This window comes from Callithrix jacchus, chromosome 5 (assembly GCF_049354715.1).
Source record: "Callithrix jacchus isolate 240 chromosome 5, calJac240_pri, whole genome shotgun sequence".
Classification (NCBI taxonomy): domain Eukaryota; kingdom Metazoa; phylum Chordata; class Mammalia; order Primates; family Cebidae; genus Callithrix; species Callithrix jacchus.
In genome coordinates, this window is record NC_133506.1 from 44,347,605 (window position 1) to 44,374,635 (window position 27,031).

The following is a 27,031-nucleotide window of genomic DNA, read 5'->3' on the forward strand; positions in this document are numbered from 1 at the left end:
TACAGTATTTCATTTTCTGAGTTGACTTAATTGATCTATCCACTGAAGAAATGTTGATAGACATTTGAGTTCTGATTTTCTGCTATCATAAAGTGGTTATGTAAATTTAAATATCCCCAGCAGCAGTGCATCAGAGTTTCCATTGCTTCACATTCTCATCAACATGGGGTTATATCAAACTTTAATTGTTGCCAATCTGGTGCATGTGTAATAGGGCAACAGAGCAAGACTCCATCTCAAAATCTCATTGTGGTTTAAATTCCTCTAGTTTTTAATGAGCACTTTTCACGTACCTACTGAACAGTAATATTTCCTATTTTGTGATTTATAAAAAGATTTTAAAAATCTTTTATCTCTTTTCCTTATATTAAGCTATCTGTCTTTCTCTGATTGACTAACAGGTCTTTATTTATTCTCAGAATTATTTTGAAATTTCACCGTTCTGGTCTTTACCATATTCTACCTAAGGTGTGATTCTAGGAAGACATGCACTTCTTACCTGTATTGTTAGGTCCTGCTGGAGAAACACTTTGGGTGAAAGAACCGACACCAAGACCTAGCCACTCCAGCATCATGGAATGCTTCCAGTGCTGGAAGCAAATCCATTCACTATCCTAAGGAAAAAAGAATGATCATTTGTGAGGACTCTGTGACAACCAATGTGAAGGCAGGGCCTCTTGAAAGAATCAAGAGCAGGTTGGGGCATGGTAGCTCATGCATGCAATCCCAGCAATTTGGAAGGCAGAGGCAGGAGGACTGCCTGAGCTCAGAAATTCAAGACCAGCCTGGGCAACATGGTAAGACACCAAGTCTTTAAAAAAAAAAAAAAGACCGGGTACAGTGGCTTACACCTATAATCCCAGCACACTGGGAGGCCGAGGCAGACAGATCATCTCAGGTAAGGAGTTCAAGACCAGCCTGGCCAACATGGGAAAACCCCATCTCTATTAAAAATATAAAAATTAGGCCTGGCACGGTGGCTAACGCCTGTAATCCCAGCACTTTGGGAGGCCAAGGGAGGCAGATCACGAGGTCAGGAGTTCGAGACCAGCTGACTAACATGGTGAAACCCCTGTCTCTACTAAAAATACAAAAAAAAAAAAAAATCAACCTCCTGAGCACCTGGATGTGGTGGCAGGTGCCTGTAATCCCAGCTACTCAGGAGGCTGAGGCAGGAGAATAGCTTGAACCTGGGAGGCGGAGATAGCAGTGAGCAGAGGTCACACCACTGCACTCCAGCAAGACTGTCTCAAAACAAAACAAACAAAACACAAAAACAAAGGGCTCAAGTCTGTAATCCCAGCACTTTGGGAAGCCAAGGCGGGTGGATCATCGAGGTCAGGAGTTTGAGACTAGCCTGGTCAACATGGTAAAACCTTGTTTCTACAAAAATTAGCCGGGCATGACAGCAGGGGCGTGTAATCCCAGCTACTCAGGAGACCGAGGTGGGAGAATTGCTTGAAGCCGGGAGGTGAAGGTTGTAGTGAGCTACTCCAGCCTAGGGAGACAGAGCAAGACTCCATTTCAAAAAAAAAATTTTTTTCTAATAAAAATTTCCAGAGTATTTTGACAAAATCAGGAACTATGGCAATACTGACCCTTTAAAATTACTGAATGGCAACAAATGGCTGGAGCTAGATTGCTACACCTTTTCTAGTTTGCCACAGTCCTCTCTGCTTCTTAATATTTCAAACGTAGATTGCTTCACTTATTTTTCAGTGAATGACCTCTGTAAGTTTTTGGATTTGTAATCCTGTAAATTAGCAACCTAATGATAACAGAGCTACCATTTCATTAGGATCCTGGCAAGCCACTTTACAGAGACTGTCTCAGTTATTTTTCTTTCTTTCTTTTGAGACAGTTTTACTTTTGTTGCCCAGGCTGGAATGCAATGGCGTGATCTTGGCTCGCCGCAACTTGTGCCTACTGGGTTTAAGCCATTCTCCTGCCTCTTGAGTAGTTAGGATTATAGGGATGCACCAGCATGCTTGGCTAATTTTGAATTTTTAGTAGAGACAAGGTTTCACCATGTTGGTTAGGCTGGTCTTGAACTCCTGACTTCAGGTGATCTGCCTGCCTTGGCCTCCTAAAGTGCTGGGATTACAGGCATGAGCCACAGTGCCCGGCCTTCTTTTTTTTTTTCTGAGATGGAATCTTGCTCTGTTGCCAGGCTGGAGTGCGGCAGCATGATCTCAGCCTCCTGAGAAGCTAGGATTACAGGCACCTGCCATCACACCTGGCTAATTTTTGTATTTTTAGTAGAGATGGTATTTCATCATGTTGGCCAAGCTGGTTTCCAACTGCTGACATCAGGTGATCCACCCACCTTGGCCTCCCAAAGTGCTGGGGTTACAGGAGCGAGCCACCGTGCCCAGTCCGTCTCAGTTATTTCTTACAGTATCTTGTGAAGGCAGGCATTATCATTAACCATGTTTGATTGCTGAGCATCACACTAGCCCGTCACACAGTCTGCAGGACTATATCTATCAACTCCCAAGTTCTCTATCTGTGCTGGTTTGCCTCTGGTTAAGATTTTGGTCATTTCATTGAAGGAACACCTATTAAATTAATAAGTTTACAAACACTACATTGCTCAACCAAACAACAATCCTATAAGAACAAAGATCTGTAAGAAATTGCTTTTTTTGCAAATCAAAATTACAGATATTGGCAATTTTTTTTTTTTTTTTTTTTTTTGAGACAGAGTCTTGCTTTGTTGCCAGGTGCCAGGCTGCAGTGCAGTGGCATGATCTCGGCTCACTGCAACCTCTGCCTCCGTTCAAGCAATTCTCCTGCCTCAGCCTCCAGAGTAGCTGGGACCACAGGCATGCGCCACCATGCCCAGCTAATTTTTGTATTTTTTAGTAGAGATAGGGTTTTACCATGGTCTCTATCTCTTGACCTCATGATCTGCCCACCTCTACCTCCCAAAGTGTTGGGATTATAGGCATGAGCCACCGCGCCTGGCCAGATATTGGCAATTTCATATGGTTCAACTTAATGCTTATTATTATCCCCATTTTATAGAAGAAGAAACAGCCACAGAAAATTAAGCAACTTCTCCAGAGTCAAGCCCAGATTAAAATCCAGCAGGCTGGTTCCAGAGTGTTGTTCCTGACCAGTATACTCAGCTGTGTCTAATCACAAAAGGGAACTTTGCACACTGTGGCAGCATCAGATTATCAAATAGCTAAAGTTTTGAACTGATGCTTGTCCTGGAGGCTCCCTCAAAGTACTGAGGCCAGAGACATATTTGTGTTCCCCAAGATGACCCCTACCTGCACTGGACCATTCATGAGACTTTTCCAGTGCTGGGGTAAAATGTACTTCTCCAGGTACTGTTCCCGTAGGACACCATGCATGGTGCACTCCAGGGTCTTGGCTCCTTCATGAAGCTCTTGCTCCGACTCCTTCATCTGTGTCATGATCTGCCAAGTACAGAAGGAAAGAAATGATGAGGAAATATCATCATCCCCCAAACTCAGTAATTGCCTTAAGGGAAAACAAAGCTAAGACAGGAACAATAAGGAGGGAGAATAAATAAATAGACTAGTCAACAAACCAATTTCCCAAGGCACACTACTGTGGTCTTGAAACCAAAGAATTAGTATCAGCCAGGTATGGTGGCTCATGCCTGTAATCCCAGCACTTTGGGAGACCGAGGCAGGCAGATCACTTGAGGTTGGGAATTCTAGACCAGCCTGGCCAACATGGCAAAACCCTATCTGTACTAAAAATATAAAACATTAAAAATTAGCCAGGTGTGGTGGTGAGTGCCTGTAATTCCATCTACTTGGGAGGCTTAGGCACAAGAATTGCTTGAAGTCAGGAGGCAGAGGTTGCAGTGAGCTGAGATAGTGCCACTGCACTTCAGCCTAGAAGACAGAGTGAGACTCTGTCTCAAAGAAAAAAAAAAGAGTTAGTACCCAAAATGTCTAAAAGACTCCTACCAATCAGTAAGAAAACAAGTAATGCAGGTTGAGTATCCCTTATCCAAAATGCTTGAGAGCAGAAGTGTTTCAGATTTTGAAATACGTGCATTTATACTTACTGGTTGAACATCCCAAATCTAAAAATCCAAAATACGAAACAATGTTGGGCAGGGTGCGGTGGCTCACGCCTGTAACCCCTGCACTTTGGGAGGCCATGAGGGGGCGGATCACCTGATGTCAGCAGTTAGAGACCAACCTGGCCAACATGGGGAAATCCCATCTCTACTAAAAATACAAAAATTAGCCAGGTGTGATGGCAGGTGCCTATAATCCTAGCTACTCAGGAGAATTGCTTGAACCCAGAGGTGGAGGTTGCAGGAAGCCGAGACTGCGCCATTGCACTCCAGCCTGGGTGACGAAGCAAGACTCTGTTTTTTGTTTTTAAAAAAAAAAAAAAAATATATATATATATATATATATATATATATATATATATATAAGAAATAATGTTGGCACTCAGAAAGTTTTGGATTTTGGATGCTCAATTTATACAATAGAAAAAAAAACAGGCCAACAATACTATGGCAAAGACTTTAAGCCTTACAATATCTGTTCTGTCTTTTCCTTAGTAATAAAAACTCAGATTTTTTTTTTTTTTTTTTTGAGACGAAGTTTCGCTCTTGTTACCCAGGCTGGAGTGCAATGGCCCGATCTTGGCTCACCGCAACCTCCGCCTCCTGGGTTCAGGCAATTCTCCTGCCTCAGCCTCCTGAGTAGCTGGGATTACAGGCACGCGCCACCGTGCCCAGCTAATTTTTTTGTACTTTTAGTAGAGACGGGGTTTCAACATGTTGACCAAGATAGTCTCGATCTCTTGACCTCGTGATCCACCCGCCTCGGCCTCCCAAAGTGCTGGAATTACAGGCTTGAGCCACCGCGCCCAGCCAAAACTCAGATTTTTGATTGGGCACATTGCTGCCCAGCTAAAAGATGACATTTCAGTTTACTCTACCTTGAGGTGCAATGGATGGCATGGGGGAAGCAGCCTTAAGGCAGGGTGGGGAGGGGCACTGTGTCCTTGTCTTTTCTCCATCTTGGATTGTGAAGGCAAAGGTCATACCAAGGGATTAGCAACACAGAAAGAAACCTGGACCCTCGAGAGCTTTGAGGAGCCTCCACGTCTACCCTGGGCTGCCTACAAAGAAAGCTACTCCTATCTTGTTTAGGTCCCTCTTGAACTACCTCAGATATTTCAGAGCTGGAACTTACACTCATGTAGGCCCTTCGGAGGTGCATGGGGAGGTTTCGGCGGAATTCCCGCTTGTTTCTCAGCTCCCTTAGGGTGAACTGCTTCAGGATTTCACTGTTGCTCCTTCCACCCACCCGTACAATGCTGGTCTTCTGACACCTGTAGATGCCTGTGGAGCAAAGTGGAGCATGGCAGGGTTGAGAGGAGCTATGCTAGGTTCTCTAAGGTGAGAGCTGTGTGTATCTGGGAGATCAAGTCAGGTCCCTTAGGGAACAAACCTGTGCTTACAGTAAATTTACCCCATTAATGAGTGAGAAGGTCCCAGAGAAGATGTGACCTGCAGAGCAGTAAAGTGTAGTACTTAAGAGTACAGGTTCTGGAATCAGACAACTGGGAATCCAACTCTCGACTCTACCAGTTATTGCTGTGTAACCTGGGGCAAGTTACTTAGTTTCTCTGTCTGTGATTGAGAGCTGGCAATATCTCCCATGCAGGGTTACAATCTGGATAAATGAAAGAGCATCTTTAAAGCTCCTAGCTAGGGCCTAGCACAAAGCAAGCACCCAGGAAATGTTATATATTATTCATTCTGCAGGTTTACTGATTGCTCATATGTTCTAGGCATGTGCCAGGTTGAGTATCCGTCAACCTGTTCTGAAGATACAGCAGTAGAACCACAGGCCCAGTTTCTGATTTGTTATCATGTCTTTGTCTCTGGCAGAAAAGGTACTCATTAAATAATACAACAGCAATAAATGTAATGAGTACCGGTAGCAGGGGACCTTACCTGGTCTGGGTGGCATAGGGATCTATTCTTAAGAATCTAATATTTGGCCAGGTGCGGTGGCTCAAGCCTGTAATCCCAGCACTTTACTCCGTCAGGAGGCCAAGGCGGGTGGATCACAAGGTCAAGAGATCAAGACCATCCTGGTCAACATGGTCAAACCCCGTCTCTACTAAAAAATATACAAAAAATTAGCTGGGCATGGTGGCGCGTGCCTGTAATCCCAGCTACTCAGGAGGCTGAGGCAGGAGAATTGCCTGAACCCAGGAGGCAGAGGTTGCCGTGAGCCGAGATCGCGCCATTGCACTCCAGCCTGGGTAACAAGCGCAAAACTCCATCTCAAAAAAAAAAAAAAAAAAAAAAATCTAATATTTAATCTCCGACTCAAAGAATAAAGACTTATGTAGGTGAAAGCAGGGTATAGAAAAATGAAAAAGAAAAAGCTTGTATGCTTATATTTATTCATTCATTAATGTTATTTAGTATTTTTTTGAGTGCCTATTATGTGCCAGGATATGTGAATACAGCAAGAAAAGGACCAATCCTTGTCTGGGGTAGAGATACATTAAACAGATTATAAAAAAACAAAAAATGCAAAAGAGACTTCACTTTGTTTGGGGCAATAGAGAACATTCACTTGAGAAGAGAGATTTAAAAGTGGGACTGGAAGAATGAGTAGGAGCCAGCAAGGTTGAATGAGCTCAAGAAGGAGAGGGAAAAAACTATTACAAGCAGGAAGATGGAAAGGGTCAATGGAGGGCCCAGAAGTTTTCAAGGAATTGAAGATAACCAGTGCTGCTGGAATTAGGGAGAACAAGGTAAGAAGTAAGAGATGTGATTCATAGTCCAGCTGGGAATAGATAGATCACAAATGGCCATGTAAGTGATGATAAGGACTGTCAACTTTGTTCAAAGAGCAATAGAAAGCTACTGAAGCTGCTGATGGTTCAATCATCAGCATCTCGATAGAGAACAAACTTGCCTATAAATATTACCTTCCAGAAACTGGTCCAAAGCATGATTAGTATAACACACAACCAAGATGGGGAACTTCTGGGAGCTAATTTGCCAAACGGACTCGTTGGTCAGGAGGGCCTGAACAATTTTTAGACCCACATACGTTTTGCCTAGAAAATAAGGAAAAAGAAATTTAAAAATTTAGACATTTTCTAAATAAGGCAATTACTTGGAGCAAAATCTTATTTTTTTAAAAAAATTGATATATTAAGATGGTTTAAAATCTAAGAAGCATAAATGGTATATTGTGAAAAGTCCCTCTTGGACTTCTGTCACCCAGTTATCTGGGTGGAAGCAAACAATGTTACTAATTTCTTGTGTAACTTTACAGAGATAGTGTTTCTATGCATATACAAATAAATACAAATGTACATTCTTTTTCTAGCCTTCCTTTTTCTTAAATATGAATAGTAACAGACTATTTTCACCATTCTACATCTCGGCTTTTTTCACCTAATATATCTTGAAGGTAGTTCTCTATCAATATGTAGGAGAATCCCGACCCCACTCTCTTGTTTTCTTTCTTTCTTTTTTTTTTTTTTTTTTATTTGAGACGGAGTTTCACTGTTGTTGCCCAGGCTGGAGTGCAATGGCATGATCTCAGCTCACCGCAACCTCCGTCTCCTGGATTCAAGCAATTCTCCTGCCTCAGCCTCCCGAGTAGCTGGGACTACAGGCATGCACCACCATGCCCAGCTAAATTTTTTTGTATTTTTAGTAGAGACAGGGTTTCACTTTGTTGACCAGGACGGTCTCAATCTCTTGACCTCATGATCCACCCGCCTCGGCCTCCCAAAGTGCTGGGATTATAGGTGTGAGCCACTGCGCCCAGCCAACCTCTTGTTTTCTTTTTACAGCTGTAAGATATTTTTAAGCCAGTTTTCTATTGATGATATATATGTTGTTTCCAATCTTGTGGAAAATTCTTTAGAAATACTTTTTATATACATGGTAGATTTGCCTTTGTGACAGGAGGGGAAAACTTATAGAAATCAACATTGGAATAAGAGTTATGGGCTCAGTAGTAAATGGCTATTCATTAATTAGGCTACAAGCTGCTACATTTTTTTTTTTAAACAGTTTTGTTCTTGTTGCCCAGGATGGAGTGCAATGGTGTGGATCTCGGCTCACCACAACCTCTGCCTCCTGGTTCAAGCAATTCTCCTGCCTCAGCCTCCAGCGTAGCTGGGATTACAGGCATGTGCCACTATACCCTGCTAATTCTGTATTTTTAGTAAAGACAAGGTTTCTCCATGTTGGTCAGACTGGCCTCAAACTCCCGATGTCAGGTGATCTGCCCATCTTAGCCTCCCAAAGTGTTGGGACTACAGGCGTGAGCTACTATGCCCGGCGCCTAAGTTCTTTTTTTTTTTTTTTTTTTTGAGATGGAGTTTTGCTCTGTCACCAGATTGGAGTGCAGTGACTTGATCTTGGCTCACTGCAACCTCTGCCTCCTGGGTTCAAGTGATTCTCCTGCCTCAACCTCCCAAGTAGTTGGGACTACAGGTGCATGCCACCACACCTCTATAATTTTTGTATTAGTAGAGATGGAGTTTTACCATGTTGGCCAGATGGTCTTGATCTCTTGACCTCATCCACCCACCTCTACCTCCCAAAGTGTTGGCATTACAGACATGAGCCACCATGCCCAGCCTGCTAAATTCTTACATTGTTTCTTTCAGGCTGGTAAGGCAGACACTGTCCCCAAAAATCTCAAAGTTGAATGAGGGAGTAATATAAGATAATCAAAGATTTCAATATATCATGTTAAGTAACAATTTCTTCCTTCTTTTTTAAGGCCCTATGTTGCCCAGGCTGGACTGCTGCAGGGGCTATGTGTGCTGCAGTCTTGAACACCTGTCTTCAAGGGATCCTTCCACCTCAGTATCCCAAGTACTTGGGACTACTGGTACTCGTCAGGAAGCCCACCTTTACATAAAGATTTTGTTTTTTTAAATCATGAGTTGCCATTACATTAATCAGTGTTTTTTAAAGACTTCTTCCTTGCCGGGCACGGTGGCTCAAGCCTGTAATCCCAGCACTTTGGGAGGCCAAGGCAGGTGAATCAGGGGGTCAAGAGATCGAGACCATCCTGGTCAACATGGTGAAACCCCGTCTCTACTAAAAATACAAAAAATTAGCCGGGCATGGTGGCGGGTGCCTGTAATCCCAGCTACTCAGGAGGCTGAGGCAGGAGAATTGCCTGAACCCAGGAGGCGGAGGTTGTGGTGAGCCAAGATCATGCCATTGCACTCCAGCCTGGGTAACAAGAGTGAAACTCTGTCTCAAAAAAAAAAAAAAAGACTTCTTCCTGTTTGGGTTTTTTTTGGTACTTTTTTTTTTTTAATAAATTTACTCTCCTTTTGGGAGAGTAATTTAGCAGTAGCTATTTTAACTGTTAATGTAAATTCCTACTTCTTTTTTTTTTCTTCCTTCTGTTTTAAGGCCCTATGTTGCCCAGGCTGGACTGCTGCAGGGGCTATGTGTGCTGCAGTCTTGAACACCTGTCTTCAAGGGATCCTTCCACCTCAGTATCCCAAGTACTTGGGACTACTGGTACTACTTTGGGAGGCCGAGGCAGGTGAATCAGGGGGTCAAGAGATCGAGACCATCCTGGTCAACATGGTGAAACCCCGTTGAGTTTCACCATCTTGGCCAAGGTGGTCTTAAACTCCTGACTTCATGTTCCCCCTGCCCTGGCCTCCCAAAGTGCTGGGATTACAGGCATGAGCCACCGTGCCCGGCCTAAATTCCCCCTTCTAATAATAGTTATGACCCCAGAGTAGAATTAGAGAGCAGCACATGGGAAAAAGGGTGTAGGAAGGTACAGTTCCATGAGAAGTACAATGTGACAGATAGGAGTCAGGATTATATAGCTAGACTGCCTGAATTCATTTCCTAAACTTGTCACTTAACATCTGTGTGAACTTCAGTACATACTTCCCACCTCTTAAATAAGAGGCTATTTAACCCTTCTTTGCCTTAGCTTTTCTCATCTTTAAAACAGTTTTAGTAATGGTTTCTATTTCACAAGGTTGTTGTGAGGATACAATTAGTTAACATATGTAAAGCAAGTAAAATGGTGCTTTACACATAGTGCTATTACATATTTGATATTATTTAATTTAAAATAATATAAAACTGAACAAATTAATATAAAGCAGAGATAACACATCTCACTACATTTAACCTCTAGCAATCTTGTATCTATTACTATGCATGCCAATGGGTTCCTACTGGAAAATCCCTATGAGTAGCTCCTTTATAAATAATTTTTATGCCCATTTTGGGAGGAATGTTATAACTAGACATTCTATTGCAACAAAACCAAAAATTGATAAGTGGTACCTAATTAAACTAAAGAGCTTCCACACAGCAAAAGAAACTGTCAACAGAATAAACAGACAACCTACAGAATGAGAGAAAATATTTGCAAACTCTGCATACAGCAAAGGTTTAATATCTGGAATCTGTAAGGAACTTAACCCCATTAAAAAATGAGCAAAGGACATGAACAGATAATTCTCAAAAGAAGACAAACACATGGCCAACAAGCATATGAAAAAAATGCTCAACATCAACAGCACTGATCATTACAGAAGTACAAATCAAAATCACAATGAGATACCATCTCATACTAGAAGGACTGGCTATTACTAAAGAGTCAAAAAAAGTAACAGATGCTAGTGAGGTTGCAAAGAAAAGGGAAAGTTTATACACTGCTGGTGGGAATGTACATTAATTCAGCCACTGTGGAAAGCAGTTTGGAGATTTCTCAACCAACTTAAACTTAAAACAGAAATTTGACCTAGCAGTCCCATTATTGGGTATATAATAGGAAGGCATAGAAATCATTTTCCCATAAAGACACATGTATGTGCATATTCATCATAGCACTATTCACAATAGCAAAGATATGGACTCAACCTAGATGCCCAACAACGGTGGACTGAATAAAGAAAATGTGGCACATACATACCACGGAATACTATGCAGCTGTGAAAAAGAACAAAAATCATGTCCTTTGCAGCAAAGTGGATGGAGTTAGAGGCTATTATCCTAAGCAAATTAATGCAGGAACAGAAAACTAAATACCACATGTTCTCACTTATAAGTGGGAGATAACATTGAGTACACATGCACACAAAGAAGGGAACAGACACCAGGGCCTACTTCAGGGTAGAGTGGGATGAGGGTGAGAACCTAAAAACTACCTACTGGGCCGGGTGTGGTGGCTCATGCCTGTAATCCCAGCAATTTGGGAGGCTGAGGTGGGCAGATCACCTGAGGTCAGGAGTTCAAGATCAGCCTGGCTAACATGGTGAAACCCCATCTCTTCTAAAACCACAAAATTAGCTGGGTGTGGTGGCACATGCCTGTTAATCCCAGCTACTCAGGAGGCTGAGATAGGAAAATTGCTTGAACCCAGGAGGCAGAGGTTGCAGTGAGCCGGAATCGCACCATTGCACTCCAGCCTGGGTAACAAGAGCGAAACTCTGTCTCAAAAAAAAAAAAAAAAAAAAAAAAAAAACCAACCAACCAACCTACCTATCAGGTACTATGCTCATTACCTGGGTGACAAAATACTCTGTAAACCAAACCTCTGCAACACGCAATATACACATAACAAACCCACACATGTATCCCCAAACCTAAAATAAAAGTTGGAAAACAAACAATAAGACATTCTAGAAACCTAGAGCCAAGGTTTTGTCCCTTGCCTGTCTTACAGAGCAGATCTTATGTACTCTAAAAAATTTTGTCTTACCTGTTCCAGGAGGTCCTTGAATAATAGCCAGTTCCCTCGTGAGAGCAAACTGCAAGGCTTCCATCTGGGAGTCATCCAGCTTCAGGGCTTCTTTTGAGGGCCACTGGCTTGGATCTAAGACATTAATTCTGGGATGTCTCAAGCCCTCGAAATTTCTTAGAAATTCCCCAGTGGCTGAAGGATTCTCTATTAATGGGGTAAAGTCATATCTTCCCCCCATTAGCAAGTACCTTGGCTCCTTCACATGAGAGTCACACTCCACAATATTCCTCTGGAAGGGGACATCTTCTTCCTGGACCTCCTGGAGTCCTTCCAGGACGTGCCTGTAGGCCTCAAAGTATGCAGTTGTCTCCACCATGAGGAAAGAGTCAGAAGGCTGGACCTCTGCTAGCAGCTGTTGGCTCTGCTCATTGAAGCAGAGCTGGACAATTCCTCGGCAGAGATCTTCCTGCTCCCGGTTAGATACGGTGGCAAAAAGAAATGTCTCAAAGTTGTCCTTGGACATGCATACCAAAGACCCATAGAGCAATCGTTTGGAATTCTGCCAGCGAACAAACTTCAATGGTTTTGTGTCAAACTGTACCTTGTAGACTATGCCTGATGATGAACACATCGGGGTGATAATCCTGGTGTCAAAGTAGATTCGGATGTCATCAAACTTTCTCTTTCTCAAGCCCTGGTCTTCAAAGCTTTGGAGAAGTTCCAAAATGCCTTCCCGTAGAGGTCTGACAAAATCTTCTCGCAGGAGTCGGAAGTGGGTATCCAGATAGACAGCAGTGCTGTCATATTTTCCAGAAATGATGTTGGGGCGAAGAAAGGGCCTCTCATCCAAGTGCACTTCATTGTAGGTAGGGTAAATGGGCATGGTTCGGTAGCTCTCCACAAGGTCTTCTGCCTCAGGCTGCACTAGAGTGTAGGTGTCCACTCTCAAAGTGCCCTCTCGCCTCTTTTCCTGCAGATGTTCAATGATAGTCTGTATTTTTTCCAGGTTCTTTTCTGTCTCCTCTTCTATGTCAACACCGGAGGCTCTCAGAGCATTAAGAGAGGTTGGCAAGAGAGAAACCAGCATGGAAGTTTCTTGCACAGAGCTGGCAGGGAAGACACTTACAAGGTCCTGGAGGAGGGAGATGATGTTGCTTATGTGCTCTGGATACTGGTTTCGAATGTCAGGGATGGGTTCAGTGATCATCCCTACCACATAAGCAGGCAGGCAGACTTTGAGAAATTTGGAGTTTTTCAATATGCCCAGTACATGGAGAATACTCTGGCGATCCATTTTGGAGCTGCAAGCCTTCCGAAGAACCTGGCAGATGAGCTCAAGGAAGTTAGATTTCATGGAAGAATGAGAAAGAAGCTCTTTCAGCCCTAAACTTGTGGCAAGCGTGATGACCACCTCAGAAGGGTCTTTCTGCAGAAGACTTTCTAAGAACTTGTAGCCCAATTTCTTTGTCTGCTGTGGCTGCTCTGTAGGCTTCTGGTGGGGGGTCCGCCACTGCTGGAAGTTGTCATTGGACCACGGTGGTCTGCGGTTCCTACACTCCTGGTTGCCATTTCTCCACCTGGTGTCATTCTCTTGGTCATGTCTTTGGCCTCTAGCTTCGTCACTGGCATGCCCCTCCTGATTCCTCCTTCCTTGATGTATGGGCCTGCCCACGGCCCAAAATCTCTGTTCCCTCTGCCAGTAAGGAGGAGGATGGTTGTTGGCCCTAGGATGCCTTCCAGCATAGCTGGCTCCTCCTCGGAGAGCATTGGTTGGCGGGTTACTGGCCTGATTTCTAGCTCTTGGTGGTAACTCTCCATCCACAGGCCCTAAACACAATGAAATGTTAAGTAAGCACAAGAACCAAGTTCTGCTGAAAATTCAACAGAATAACTAAAGAGCTCAGGTTTTATATGATGAGAAAAAAGGTTTCTATCAAGTCATATAATAAATGAAAGATAATTATTATTGTCATAGAGGTTAGAAAATATTATTCTTACAAAGGACGCAAAAGGGAAAAGGAATAAACATTTGTCGAGTACCTGATATGTGTTAAAAGAACAAATACATACAGTATGTCTCACTGCTTCTAATCTCATGCCAGTACCAAGTTAACAGTCAGAACGTGGGTTTAAGGGCCAAAGTGACTTGGTTCAAATCTTGGCCTGGCCACTTCCTTACTATATAATCTTGACCAAGTTGTAAAATTTCTCTAAGTCTCAGTTTCTGGATTTTTACAAAGATTAAATGTTTATAAAGTGCTTAATATATCACTGAACACATTAAAAACTTTCAGTAAATGTTAGTTATTACTAGGAGCAGTAATTGGGAATATATTATTGATTCTAAGGGGTCCACTGGTTCTACCACTAAACAATTATCACAGCCAACAGAGACATTAAGTGAAATCAAATTATAACAGGAAGTATTACCCGAATGCTGTCCAGCATTAGCAAATGCAGTTTGAATGGGAAAGAGAAAGGTGGGCTTTCCTTTACCAAGATGTTTTTGAGCTAACAGACTATGAAAGAAACTGAAAAATGAAACTCCCAAGTTTTCCTCCTTTCCTCCAAGTTTTCCATGGATGAAGCATGACTTCATCCCTAAAGTACTTACAAATTACCAACCCTTTTAGAAAGCAGGAGGGGAAGAAAGGAGTGGTGAGAGCATACCCAGTACGCACGAGACAGTATCACTCTGTGGATGAAGCCAAACTAGTCTTCCTTGATCTGCCCCACATATCATAAATAACCTTGCACAACATACCCAAAGTCCAGTTTTTTTCACTTTCCTTCCTGCTAAAACTGATTCTAGGGCTGTCCCAACTTAGCAGAAAGATGTGGAGATTTTAAAAACAAATAAATGATGACTGCATGCAATGATTTGATAAAAAAGTTATAAAAGCTTTAAATGCATGTTATATTTGAGATGATCATATAATTTCCTGACATCAGATGCTAAATCCATTTATGTACACTTTTCCTTATTTTGCACTTTGTAGAGAAAATTTTAATATGACCACATAAAGGAATATCTGATAAACTATAAATGATGTACAACTGAACTTTAAATTTTTATAAATGTTAGTTATATATTTACTTTCAAACTAACCCCCAAATCAGAAAAAAGTACTACTTTCAATTTTTTTTTTTTTGAGACAGAGTCTCACTTTATCCCCAGGCTGGAATGTAGTGGCGCGATCTCAGCTCACTGCAACCTCTCCACCTCCTGAGTAGCTGGTACTACAGGCATGTGACATCACGCCCAGGTAATTTTTGCATTTTTAGTAGAGATGGGCTTTCACTATGTTGGCCAAAATGATTCTTGATCTTCTGATCTCATGATCCACCTGCCTTGGCCTCCCAAAGTGCTGGGATTACAGGTATGAGCCACTGTGCCTGGCCTACTTTTAATATTTTTATCTGATTATAAAACTCTATGTCTTAGAAGAATGGAAAATTGTATCACTTCTTATCCTTTCAACATTCATGTCCATGCATGGTGGCTCATGCCTGTATTCCCAGCACTTCAGGAGGGCAAGGCAGGCAGATCACTTGAGCTCGGGAGTTTCAGACCAGTCTGGGCAACATGGCAAAACACCATCTCTACAGAAAATACAAAAATGAGCCAGACAGGATGGTGCATGCCTGTGGTCTTAGCTACATGGGAGGCTGAGGTGGGATAACTGAACCCAGGAGGTTGAGGTTGCAGTGAGCCAGGATTGTGCCACTGCACTCCAGTCTGGACAACAGAGCAAGACCCTGTCTCAAAACAAAAAAAAAAAACCATTCGCACAACTCAAAAGACGCTACAGTTCTTCCTCATTTGTCCCACAGCTAAAAGTCTTTGAAAGACACATTGTAAACTTATGGAAAAACAGGAATCTATTTGGTTGTTTAGTTTTAGAAAGCTCTGAGTAAGCAGAATAATTCCTTTAGTAGAGTGATGCTCTTGGAACTAATTTGGCTTTGGTGAGTAGGACTCACAACCTGCAGTATCCAATACAAAGCCATCAGCCGCATGTAGATGCTATGGTTTGTGAAATGTAACTACTCTGAATTAAGACATATAAAACACACATGAGATTTTGAAGGCTAGTACAAAAGACTGCTAAGTATTACATTAAAAACTTTTATATTGATAATATCTTAAAATGAGTATTTTAGGGAAATAAAAGTATTATGTAAATTATTAAATTATTATAAACTAGATTTGATTATTATAGTCAAATAACACTGGTTATACTGGGTTAAATAAAACATTAAATTACTAAATTTTATTAAATTGTCATTAAATTTAAAAAATGAATTTCTAGGTCTATGACAGCCTTTAAGAAAAAAAAATAAAAATAAAAATAAAAAAATATGGCCAGGCGCAGTGGCTCACGCCTATAATCCCAGCACTTTGGGAGGCCAAGGCAGGTGGATCACAAGGTCAAGAGATCAAGACCATCCTGGTCAACAAGGTGAAACCCCGTCTCTACTAAAAATACAAAAAATTAGCTGGGCATGGTGGCGCGCACCTGTAGTCGTAGCTACTCGGGAGGCTGAGGCAGGAGAATTGCTTGAACCCAGAAGGCGGAGGTTGCGGTGAGCCGAGGTCGTGCTATTGCACTCACGTCTGGGTAACAACAGCGAAACTCCGTCTCAAAATAAATAAATAAAATAAAATAAAAATAAAAAAATAATAATTTTTTAAAAATTCAAGGCCAGGAGCAGTGGCTCACGCCTATAATCCTAGCACATTGGGAGGCTGAGGCAGGTGGATCACCTGAGGTCAGGAGTTCGAGACCAGCCTGGTCCAATATAATGAAACCCTGTCTCTACTTAAAAATACAAAAATTAGCTGGGCATGGTGGCAGATGCCTGTAATCCCAGCTACTCGAAAGGCTGAGGCAGGAGAATTGCTTGAAACTGGGAGGTGGAGTCTGCAGTGAGCTGAGATGGTGCCAGTGCACCTCAGCCTGGGCAACAGAGTGAGACTCCATTTCAAAATAAATGAATAAATTTCATCTGTTTCTTCTTACCTTTTAAAATGATGTTAGTAGACAATATAAAATTATACTCTTGGCTTACATTGTTTCTGTTAGATGCTGCTCTACACCAAGTGTTATTTCCCTTTCTGAAACTCTATCACTGTTTTTGTTAAAGCAAACTGCACCCATTCATCAACTCTCTCAGGAAAAGCGGAGGGTTGGCTGTTTTTCAGAGTAATTCATGCTGTAATTAAGAAGTCATTCTTTCTTTTTGAGACAAGGTCTCTTTCTGTCACCCAGGCTGGAGGGAAGATCACAGTCCAGGGCAATCTCTGCCCTCCGTACCCCACCTTCCTAGGGTTCAGGGGATCCTCCCACTTCAGCCTCCCAAGGAGCCTAAGTAGCTGGGACTATCAGCACACAGAACCACACCAGGTTAATTTTCCTATTTTTTGTAGAAACAGGCTATTGCCATGTTGCCCAGGCTGGTCTCAGTCTCCTGGGCTCAAGTAGATCCTCATGCCTCGGGCTCCAAAAGTGCCAGGATTATAGGCCTGAGCCACTGCATCCAGCCAGTCATACTTTACTTGAGAGATGCAGACAATCTTAGGTAGGGCCTGCTCATTCATAAGGAGGCTGATTTCCTTCTCATTAGGTAGGAAACCTTGCTTACCTCTGTGGTTGGTATGGGGATTCCTGGGCCTGGCATCCAGATGAGGTCTTCTCTCCTCCATGTCTGAGTCACCCAAATTCTTCCACGTTACTTTCTGTTATCTGGAAAACTGCACATGTTGAATTATCAGTGTCCTTGAAACACAGCATCTAGCAGGAAAAACCCAAACACCATCAAGCCAGTCCTTCGGCCTTTGTTAACATATTTTGTTAACTAAGGGTTAAATGCAGATTTTAATCTGGAGCACAAGTGCTCAACTCTGTGAATGCTCAATTATGATATAAAATATTAAATTCATAATTTATCTGATTTCAAGAGATCGAATTCCCCTTTCTTTTACCCTTGTAGTTTCTTGGGGTAGAGGAAATGTCATCATTTCCCATTCAAAACTGCTGTTTGGTTTATGCCTTTAGCCAAGTTACTTAATCAGTTGCTAGGTTTCATTTTCCTCTCCTAAGAGGCAGACAAATATTGTTGCCAGGGCAAAAAGGTTTTGCCAATGTTTTGTTAATCCAAAACCATGTACTCACCACCCTATCTGGCATTTATATAATATATCTGCCACTTATACAGTACCCAATAGGTTGCAGTATCCTATAGTTTATAAATAATTAGTGAGCAGTTATCCCCTTATCCTACTTTTTGGAATGGAGCCAAACGATTAAGCTCTCTGCTCTACTGAATCAAGAGAAAGAAATTACATGTTTCAATAATCAGGAGGCTGGGCAACTATGAGGTGCTATTTCCTCAGGACCAGCTAGAAATTGCAATTCTTTCTTCCTCTTCATTCTTCTACCTTGATGACTTTTGACACTGGTCCTACAAGAGGAAGAGGAAGCCCCTTTAAGGGAACTTCTCAACCCAACTCATACACATTGTGTGGGCTGGGGCTCAGGAAACAGTGGGTGACTCAGAATCCTCAGGAAAGGGATTTTTGAGACTGTCCTTACTGAATTTTAAAATATTCATACTTGGAAACTGTGACTACATTTAGCATTATATGATGGGCAGCTTTTTTTATTCTCATCAGAAAAAGGAGTCCCTTTTCTTCGTCCTGGGAATATTTCTCACGAGTCCCTTCCCTCACTTTATCAAACCCAGCCCTCCTGGCGCAGGCTCAGTATTTAGAATTTGTTTGTTTATTTTTAATTCTCCGAGGGGAAAATTCCTTCTTCCTCTTGTTGAAAAATATTAAAATAGAAACCCCAGAAAATTTAAAAGAAACTAAAAAAAGGAAAAAAAGAAATGTTAGAAAGAAAAGGCAAGGAAAGGAAGGGAGGAGCAGATAGGAACAGGAAATGCTGGGATCAAAAACAGACTGAAGTGTTTTTTTGGGGGGGAATCAAGGCCTAAAGGACAAGAAGAATATCGGTGATGGTCAAGATGGCCTGGGGTCAGAATGAGAGGGGCTGGTTATCACCAGGGTGGGACGCAGGAGGCTGAGGCCGGAGGCAGGGCTGGGTTTGGGGGAAGTCTCCAGGGTCCTGGATGAGTCCCTGACCCAGGGGGCCCACTTTCCCCGATGGAAATATGACGGGGTCCGGGAGCTCCAAGGCTGTGAGGTGGTGGGGTTATGGGGGCCTCCCAGAGAGGGTGGCAGCGAGAAGCTGGCGGTGCTGAGTGGGGTGCCAAGGTGCTTTGTAGAAGAGGGGGATGGATAAGGTGACAGAAGGTAAGGCCAGAGGGATGAGGGGGGGTTCGAGTGGCAAAAGGGAGGGCACAGAAAGGGGAGGGGGCAGAGGAGATAGAGGTGGTGAGGGCAGAGGCGGTGATGGTTTCGGGCGTGGTGGGGGGAGCAAAGGGCCAGCTGAGGGGACGGGGACGCTAAAGAGAGTCGAGGGGACGACAGGGCGCTGAGAAGGGCCAGGGGCTGAGTGGGTGATGGAAATCTGGGGTTGGGGGTCTGAGGGGGCGATAGGACGCTGAGAGGCGCTCTGAGTGGGTGATGGGGGCGCTGGGGGCTAAGGAGGCGACAAGGCTCTGAGTGATGGGGGTCGGGGGGCGACGGGACGCTGAGGGGCCAGGGGCCACTCTGAGCGGATGACGGGGGCGCTGGGGGCTTGAGAGGGTCACCGGGCTTCTGGGCAGAGGCAGTGGCAGGGGGCGCGGCGGGGCAGGGCAGGGACAGTTGCGGGGCCACTCACCCAGCTCCGGCGCGTCCACTCACTGCCGCCGGCGAGCGCTGGGGATTCGGCCCAGGCAGGTCGGTAGCCCCGCCCGACGCCGCGCACTTTCGGTTTCCGTTCCCCGCAGACCCTGGGCGGAGCCGGGCGGGCAGCCCAGAGAAGGAGGAGGAGGCGGGAGCCCCGGGTAGCAAGCGCGAGGGCCTGGCCAAGACACGGCCGGCGCGCCCGCCCTCGAGGCGGGCGTCACCTCAGCTACCCCCGAAGGCGGGGCAGGAGGGCTCAGGCGGGCGCGGCTGAGGTGAGCGGACCGTGGGAGGCGAGTTGACTGCGCCCAAGGTCTTTGCAGGCCTCAGCCGGCCCCGGAGGATGGGGGACCCAGCGAAGGGTGTAATGACTGTTAAGCGCGACATGGCGGCGAAGCAGATGAACCCGGGTGGCCCACAGTGCACAGGGAAGAGGGCGGGGCTAGACGCGGCCTTGATAACTACTAGAGCGCCTCGGGCTGTGCGGCTCGAGACTACATTTCCCAGGGGGCCTGGCGCAGAGCGGGCCGGAAAGAGAGCGCCTCCGATCCAGTGCGCAGGTGCAGGAGCCATATCTGGTTATATAAAGGAGGTACCAGGCGTAGTTCGTTCTTTCGCGTCTGCGGTGCTCTTAAAGTGTTGGTGCTGTGGGTTGCGGCCACGCTTCATACGCCATCGTCTTTCCCGTAGGTTCCTGTTTTTTGTGTGGTGAGTGGGAATTCCATGTTCTTAATCCGAAACTTCTGATCCTTCTTCTCCTTCTTTGTGCTGTCGCCTCTGCGGCCGATCCTGATCTCCCTCTCGTTGCTCCTCCAGCCCTGACCCCAAATAGGCCTTACAGGCGTGGGAGAGGCCGGGCACGGTGGCTCACACCTGTAATTCCAGCACTTTAGGAGGCCAAGGCGTGCGGATCAGGGGTCAGGAGTTCGAGACCAACCTGGCAAATATTGTGAAACCTAGTTTCTACTAAAAATAGAAAAAAAAAAAAACTGGTGGCAGGCACCTGTAATCCCAGCTACTCGGGAGGGTAAGGCAGGAGACTCACTTGAACCCGGGAGGCAGAGGTCAGAGGTTGCAGTGAACCGAGACTGCCATTACACTCCAGCCTGGGTGACAGAGCGAGACTCTCAAGTAAAAAAAAAAAAAAAAATGGTATGGGAGAAATGAGTTAGAACTGGAAAAGCTAATGCCTTCTGTACAGGCTTGAGAAGCCCTTGGCTGGTGTAAATGATGACTTTCCACTTTTTTCCCCATCAGATCGACAATGCTGACGTCTTAAAACATTTGGCCAGTTTGTTCTGACACACTAGCCTCAAAAGGCCCCGCCTTGTTCATTTCCAACCTTGGGAAGATCGCGGTGTACTCACTTTATTTGTTCGTTCACAGGTTAGAGCAGCCAGAGGGGACAATGGATTTTGGAGGAGGGGGTCACCACTGGGCCTCCAAGGAAACCACGTGCAGACATCTACAACCTTGGATCTCCTGAGTAAGCCTTAGTCTCCTGTGGGCCGATTGTAGAAAACACGTGCTTTGAGAACCTTTAGTTTCCTAGGTAAAACGTGGGATTTAACATATTAAAACACTTTCTATTGAGCACCTGTTTAGTATTTTAAAAACTGTTCTGAATGTTTTATTCTCGAAATTTACTTACTGGACCTATGTTTCTGGTGAAGAAATAGGTTTAGGAGGAATGCCTGAAGTGGAAGAACCTTGTGAGTGAAAAGGTATCTTAACATTTTAATGCCACTTAAGCATATTTTTGGATTCCATTCTACCTGTGTGCTTGGGCACTTAAATTTCCAAGTGGATGATATATTGGCATATTTTGGAAAGCCAAATGTGTTTTTCTGTTGAACTATCCAACCAATGTCCTACTGCATAACTATTTACTGCTAGAGTCCAGGAGTGAGGCATTTAACATCTGGACCACATGGAACACATTTGAAGCTTACTGTTCTAGACTTGTGTTAAAATGCAACCTCTTGGCACTTGCTCACTTAGCAACTCAGTAAACGCCAACTACTTCCTCAGCTTTATCAGCCACGCTGGCTTCTATCATGGGCCTATACTCAAACAGAATGTAGGCACCAGACAGGGGTGTTTGTTTTGGCTACTAAATTATTGCCAGCTGCAGGATAGAACACAGAAGTGCTCAAACATGCACATTGGCAGATAAGAAGCATACCAACCAACTCTAATTCCTCATTCAGGGCTTTCAAGTCTTACTACTTAAGAGCTTCCTGCTGGCATATATGATGACTGAACTTTTTTCCCCGACAGATCGACCATGTTGATCTAACTTATGTAAGCCAGTTTCTGTCTGATGTGCCAGCTTGAGCAGCTCTTCTGTCCCAGCTTCCCTGGGCATCTAGCTAACAGGAGCTCATTTTTCTGTTTTTTCATCTCAGGTTTGCTGTTGGCCAAAACCAGGCTTTGATTGGACCAGGATGAATCTGGGTGTGGGAAATAGAATATATGTATGTAATTGGTAAGTGGTGCCGACACATCTTGCTTGGCTGACTAGGCATAGGCTCTATGGAGGGGAGTGGTAGCTGCTTTTCAGTGTGGGTTCGTCACCCCACTTGTATGACTCAAATGTGGCCTTTGCAGCTGATGACAGCTTTTTTCCCCGTCAGATCGACCCTGTTGATCTCCACACTATTGGCCAGTTTTGTCTGATGCATTGGCCCCAGTGATAACTCCTATCTTTATTTTCTGCTTATCTTTATCAGAAACTGTTGCTTCTTCTTTATTAGAGTTGGGCTTACTCTTTTTTTCTACCATTCAGATAGCTTATTTTGACCTGTTAAATTTTTCTATAGGTTGAGCCACGTGTGCCAGTGTGTTGTCAGCTTGATCTTTGCTTGATTCATTCTGCCTTGTAACAGGTGAGGTTTCTGTTTTCTAGCTGTCATCCCCAGCCAAATTTGTCCAGTTGGGCCTAACTTCAGGACCCGTTTCCAAGTTGGATATAAAGCTGGGAGAGTAAGTCATTGGCCTGTTGGTACTAATAGGTCTTTGTTGGAAATAAGAGCTCGGAGTTGCAAATAAAAGCACTCCAAGAAAAGATTTCTCAGCAAGGCAAATCTGCTTCTGCCAGAGGGTGCTGCTTACACTCCTGGCCACAAGAGCATGCCGAACAAAGGGAAGGGGTTTTTACCATAAAAGCAACTAATCCCTGCTTCTGTGTCCTATCCCTATTGGAGTGGGACCGTGCAGTCTAACTAGTCCCGATTGGCTATTTTAAACAGTTGTAGGCTACAGCAGCAGAAAGGGCAGTTTCTGCAGGAAAGTGGCAAGTATTTACAGAGGGTTGCTAGGAGTGAGGGGGACTTTTCCAAATAAGGAACAGATGTAGGTTATAAGTTGGGATTGGTGGGAGACGTTTCACCGTTTTAGCCAGGATGGTCTTGATCTCCTGACCTCAGGTGATCCATCCACATCAGCCTTCCAAAGTGCTGGGACTGCAGGCATGAACCACTGTGCCTGGCCCCATCTTTTTACTTTACAGGTAACATTGGGGTGTTACAGGAAGACATACAGCATTCAGGGAGTCCATCCTGAATGAGACCTTCAACCACTGTATTTAAGCCTATTCTGCCCTCTGGGGAATGGGATATTGGTGGTTTTGTTTTTGTTTTTGTTTTTTTTTGAGATGGAGTTTCGCTTTTGTTACCCAGGCTGGAGTGCAATGGCGCCATCTCGGCTTACTGCAACCTCCGCCTCCTAGGTTCAGGCAATTCTCCTGCCTCAGCCTCCTGAGTAGCTGGGATTACAGGCATGCACCATCGTGCCCAGCTAATTTTTTGTATTTTGAGTAGAGACAGGGTTTCACCATATTGACCAGGATGGTCTCAATCTCTTGACCTCGTGATCCACCCGCCTCGGCCTCCCAAAGTGCTGGGATTACAGGCTTGAGCCACCGCGCCCTGCCGGGATATTGTTTTTTTCTTAGCATTTCCCCTGGGTTCCTTAACTGTGTATGGATTGGAGTGACTTGAAGTCTTCCTCAATTTCTTTTTTTCCTACCCATACATTGGGATGAACTATTTTTCTTCTGCAGTGGTAAGTAGATTTAATGAAGTGAGGAATCCCTTTGGGCCAACATGTAAGACAGCCCCTGACCTCCCTATTGTTCCGCTAAGGCCATAAGTGAGTGGCCTTCTCTCTTTCCCAATCAGAGCATGACCCACTCTTCTGCATGTGAAACATTTGTTTTCCCCTCTTTGACCTGCACTGTGACCTCCAGGTTTCATTTGCCTATTCCCTGTATATGGTTTAGTCACTGGTGGCCTAGAGGATTTATAAGTTTTGTTTCCTTGTGTCCCTCTTGCAGAGTTCCCTGTTATAAGGTGGACAGCATAATTTTTGCCCTTTGTTTCTGCTTCTCTTTGTCCCTTATGCTTTATGAATGTCTGTTTGTGTATGGGACGGTCTTTCCAATTTTCTATCTTAGGTAGTTTTTTTAGAGATGTCTGGCCAACTATTAGTAACAGCATCCCCTGCCCCAGTGGGTCTTGGGTCTCTAAACATGCTTATTTTCTTATCTGTTCTTTAAGCTTATTTAGGAATTCCATGGGTCCTTCTTCCTTCCTTATAGCTGTTGAATGCTTGGGAAATATTCTGTGTACCGAATCACGAATTCCCCTGTCATATCCCTAAGGTCTCATTTTCTCAGTGAGCTGCATTGTTACTGTCCCATTGGAGATCTTTGGCCAGGAATTTTTGTTCTGCAGCAGGAATATTTTGACCAGGAGGCTCTTCACGTTCTCATAGCAGCCCTATGGTTCTCAAGAGAATGCCTAAAATGGACATAAGCTTGGCCCAAGTATACAACTGGGATCCTAAAAGTTGATCAGTTTGATCTGCTACCTCATAAGGGTTTGAGTCCTTTTAGATTTTGGACTTGGTTAGGGGGGCATTTATGAAGCTGATGCCTCTTCCCTGAAACCAGTGCCTCCCTCCCCAAGGGGCACTTCCCTTGAGGGGAAGAGAGTTGGGGCTGATTCCTTGGAGATGGAGGGGAAAGGGAAGTTCAGAATATCCTTCTTACATTGTTCCTTTGTTGTATTTCATGCTCAAGTTACCCTGAGGGAGACACATGCTTGAGTATGTGGCTAAGGGAATGTGGGACATTGATTCGAGATTATATGGGGTAGGGACTGAGTAGGGGTGTCCTGTATGCCTGCTTGAGGCAGGGGATTTGATGGAGCCAGGTGGTCTACTGGGCCCCATGTTAGTAGGCTGTTTGGGGGTAGAGACCTTACTCCTTTCAGAGGAGTTGGCTTCTGGAGATTTCTTTGCTTTTCCTTTCTCTACATGCTCAAACTACCTACCCCACCGCCACTGGAGGTTTCTTACACTCTTCTCCTTTTGCTATTTCAGGTCCCTTTTAGCGTTGGTGTGTTGGTAAAAGCCCCAAGACAGGAATTCACCATTAGCTGTATGAGGTGACCACAGAACTGCAGATCCAGACTCAACACTCAATTGTGCATCTCATTCACACGCTCAACTCCAGAATGTCCCAGCCACCAAGAAAATACTTTATTGCCACCATGACTTTTCTTACCTTAGTCTGTGGAGAGTTACCTGGTCCCAGTGGTATGAGGATCCTTTCTGCTTGTGTTGTTGAGGGTGGGACCCAGTCTGTTTGTGAGGCCACCACAAGGTAGTAGTGGGATTCCTCTCCTCAAGAGAGGTGGTCACTGGCCCCTCCGGGTGGAGAATGGGAATCCTGGATGGGCCCCCAATTGGTTGGAAATGAGAGCTCGCAGTTGCAAAGAAAACAAGCACTCAAAAGATTTCTCAGCAAGGCAAATTTACTTCCGTCGAAGGTTGCTGCTCACTGGATAAGAGAAGGGGTTTTTATCCCTAAGGCAGCTAGTCCCTGCTTCTGTGTCCTATCCCCGTTGGATGGAGCACAATCTAAAGTAGTCCTGATTGGATAAGGAACAGATGTAGCTTACAGGTTAGGGTTGGCAGGAGAGGTTGTTTCCAGGGTAACTAGGAGCAGGATTATGTGCCTGTAATCCCAGCTACTCAGGAAGCTGAGGCAGGAGAATTGCCTGAACCCTGGAGGCGGAGGTTGTGGTGAGCCAAGATTGCGCCATTGCACTCCAACCTGGGTAACGAGCGAAACTCCATCTCAATAAAATAAAATCTTTTAAATCAAAATGCTATTGTGTTTGTCCATTGGAGATAACCATTGAACAGGGATAACAAGTAGCAGTTAGGTATTTGCAGTTTCATTTGGTTTTAGGTTTTTGAGGGGAGAATCACTGTAGTTGGGCAGTTGGTTTCTGCAGGCAAAGCAGGGCATTCCACAGGTGTTAAATGCCTCGTGATTGTCTTCTGCATTGGAAACCTAAGAATAAGCAAGCACACTTGGGCCAGAAGTTCAACTCCAGGTGCAGAGAAGCAGAGGGTATACTTAAACCTGCTCAAGGTTGTATGTGCTATCATGGGTATTAGACCTGTGGTTGTATGAGGTGAATAAGGGTGATTTGGGTTATGCTGTTTGTCTTTACAAACTTCATAGGAAATTGCAAAAACAGACCGCATCATTTTTCAATATGTGATGAATATTTTGGTTTTAGTACACAATTTTTTGAATGCCTTGAAATACCACCTCAGGGCCAGGTGCGGTGGCTCACACCTGTAATCCCAGCACTTTGGGAGGCCGAGGCAGGTGGATCACAAGGTCAAGAGATAGAGACCATCCTGGTCAACATGGTGAAACCCCGTCTGTACTTGAAATACAAAAAATTAGCTGGGCACGGTGGCGCGTGCCTGTGATCCCAGCTACTCGGGAAGCTGAGGCAGAATTGCCTGAACCCTGGAGGCGGAGGTTGCGGCAAGCCAAGATCGCACCATTGTACTCCAGCCTGGGTGACGAGCAAAACTCCGTCTCAAAAGAAAAAAGAAATGCCACCTCAAAGATGGGACTCTCAATTTCTAAAATGGCTCCTGGTATTGACTCAGAATCCCCTCCCCTTAACTAGTCTGGACGTCATGTAACTTCCGAGACTTGCTACCTCTTTTTCTCATTCTTGGCTTGCTCACTTTTATTTAAGCGGCCATGTTGGGAAAGGCCAATGTACCAAGCAACCGAGGGTGAGCCATTAGTGTGGGAGGAGTGAGCAACCATGTGAGTTTGTAAGCATGTTTTTCTGTGGAGGCATGATGACAACCACCCCAGAAAACCCCTTGAAAATGCCCGTGAGAAACTGGGCAGGACCCACCCAGACTCCTTGGATTCCTGACCTGTGGGAAATGTATTTCAAGCCACTAGGTTTTGAGGTAACTTGCTACAAAGCAGTAAATTCTGAATTCCATAATGAAATCCCACTCTAAAGGTGACCTGAGAGCATCTCTATTAACCTAAGTAAGTCTGCTGACGCTACTTCAGTTTCTCAGCACAGCATTCAAAGCTGTTGGCTGGCCAACAACCTACATCTTCAGACTTGTGCATTTGACTTAATATGTCCAAAGCTGAATGCCTGAT

The 27,031-nt window shown here is 44.4% G+C and overlaps 2 protein-coding genes and 3 non-coding genes across 6 annotated transcripts in view; 4 read left to right on the forward strand and 1 right to left on the reverse strand.

The window, feature by feature from the left end:
* ZNFX1 (zinc finger NFX1-type containing 1) overlaps nucleotides 1–19,549 on the reverse strand; it is a 32,071-nt gene extending 12,522 nt beyond the window's left edge. The window contains exons 1-7 of one of the 2 annotated variants that reach the window (XM_002747634.6): nucleotides 19,523–19,549; nucleotides 17,379–17,487; nucleotides 11,751–13,559; nucleotides 6,961–7,092; nucleotides 5,202–5,350; nucleotides 3,279–3,428; nucleotides 500–614 (exon numbers count right to left, since the gene is read on the reverse strand). In XM_002747634.6, the coding sequence (XP_002747680.1) occupies nucleotides 500–614; nucleotides 3,279–3,428; nucleotides 5,202–5,350; nucleotides 6,961–7,092; nucleotides 11,751–13,559; nucleotides 17,379–17,439 (2,416 nt within the window). In that variant the 5' untranslated portion in view covers nucleotides 17,440–17,487; nucleotides 19,523–19,549. Of the gene's footprint in view, nucleotides 1–499; nucleotides 615–3,278; nucleotides 3,429–5,201; nucleotides 5,351–6,960; nucleotides 7,093–11,750; nucleotides 13,560–17,378; nucleotides 17,528–19,522 lie in introns of both variants that reach the window. The other variant, XM_008996102.4, reaches the window with a different exon arrangement.
* A 252-nt stretch (nucleotides 19,550–19,801) lies between these two features.
* Nucleotides 19,802–25,701, forward strand: LOC144576443 (uncharacterized; the record flags this gene model as incomplete). Its single annotated transcript, XM_054255445.2, has 5 exons — nucleotides 19,802–20,235; nucleotides 20,914–21,013; nucleotides 21,936–22,015; nucleotides 22,350–22,415; nucleotides 24,913–25,701. Coding segments are annotated over 2 exons (534 nt in total), but the record flags the coding sequence as incomplete, so codon positions are not given.
* LOC118154381 (small nucleolar SNORD12/SNORD106) lies at nucleotides 20,745–20,838 on the forward strand. Its single transcript, XR_004744247.1, has one exon. It is a non-coding gene; the product is annotated as a small nucleolar SNORD12/SNORD106 (small nucleolar RNA).
* On the forward strand, nucleotides 21,770–21,860 carry LOC118154379 (small nucleolar SNORD12/SNORD106). The gene has a single exon (XR_004744245.1). It is a non-coding gene; the product is annotated as a small nucleolar SNORD12/SNORD106 (small nucleolar RNA).
* On the forward strand, nucleotides 22,128–22,215 carry LOC118154380 (small nucleolar SNORD12/SNORD106). Its single transcript, XR_004744246.1, has one exon. It is a non-coding gene; the product is annotated as a small nucleolar SNORD12/SNORD106 (small nucleolar RNA).
* Nucleotides 25,702–27,031: the final 1,330 nt, after the last annotated feature.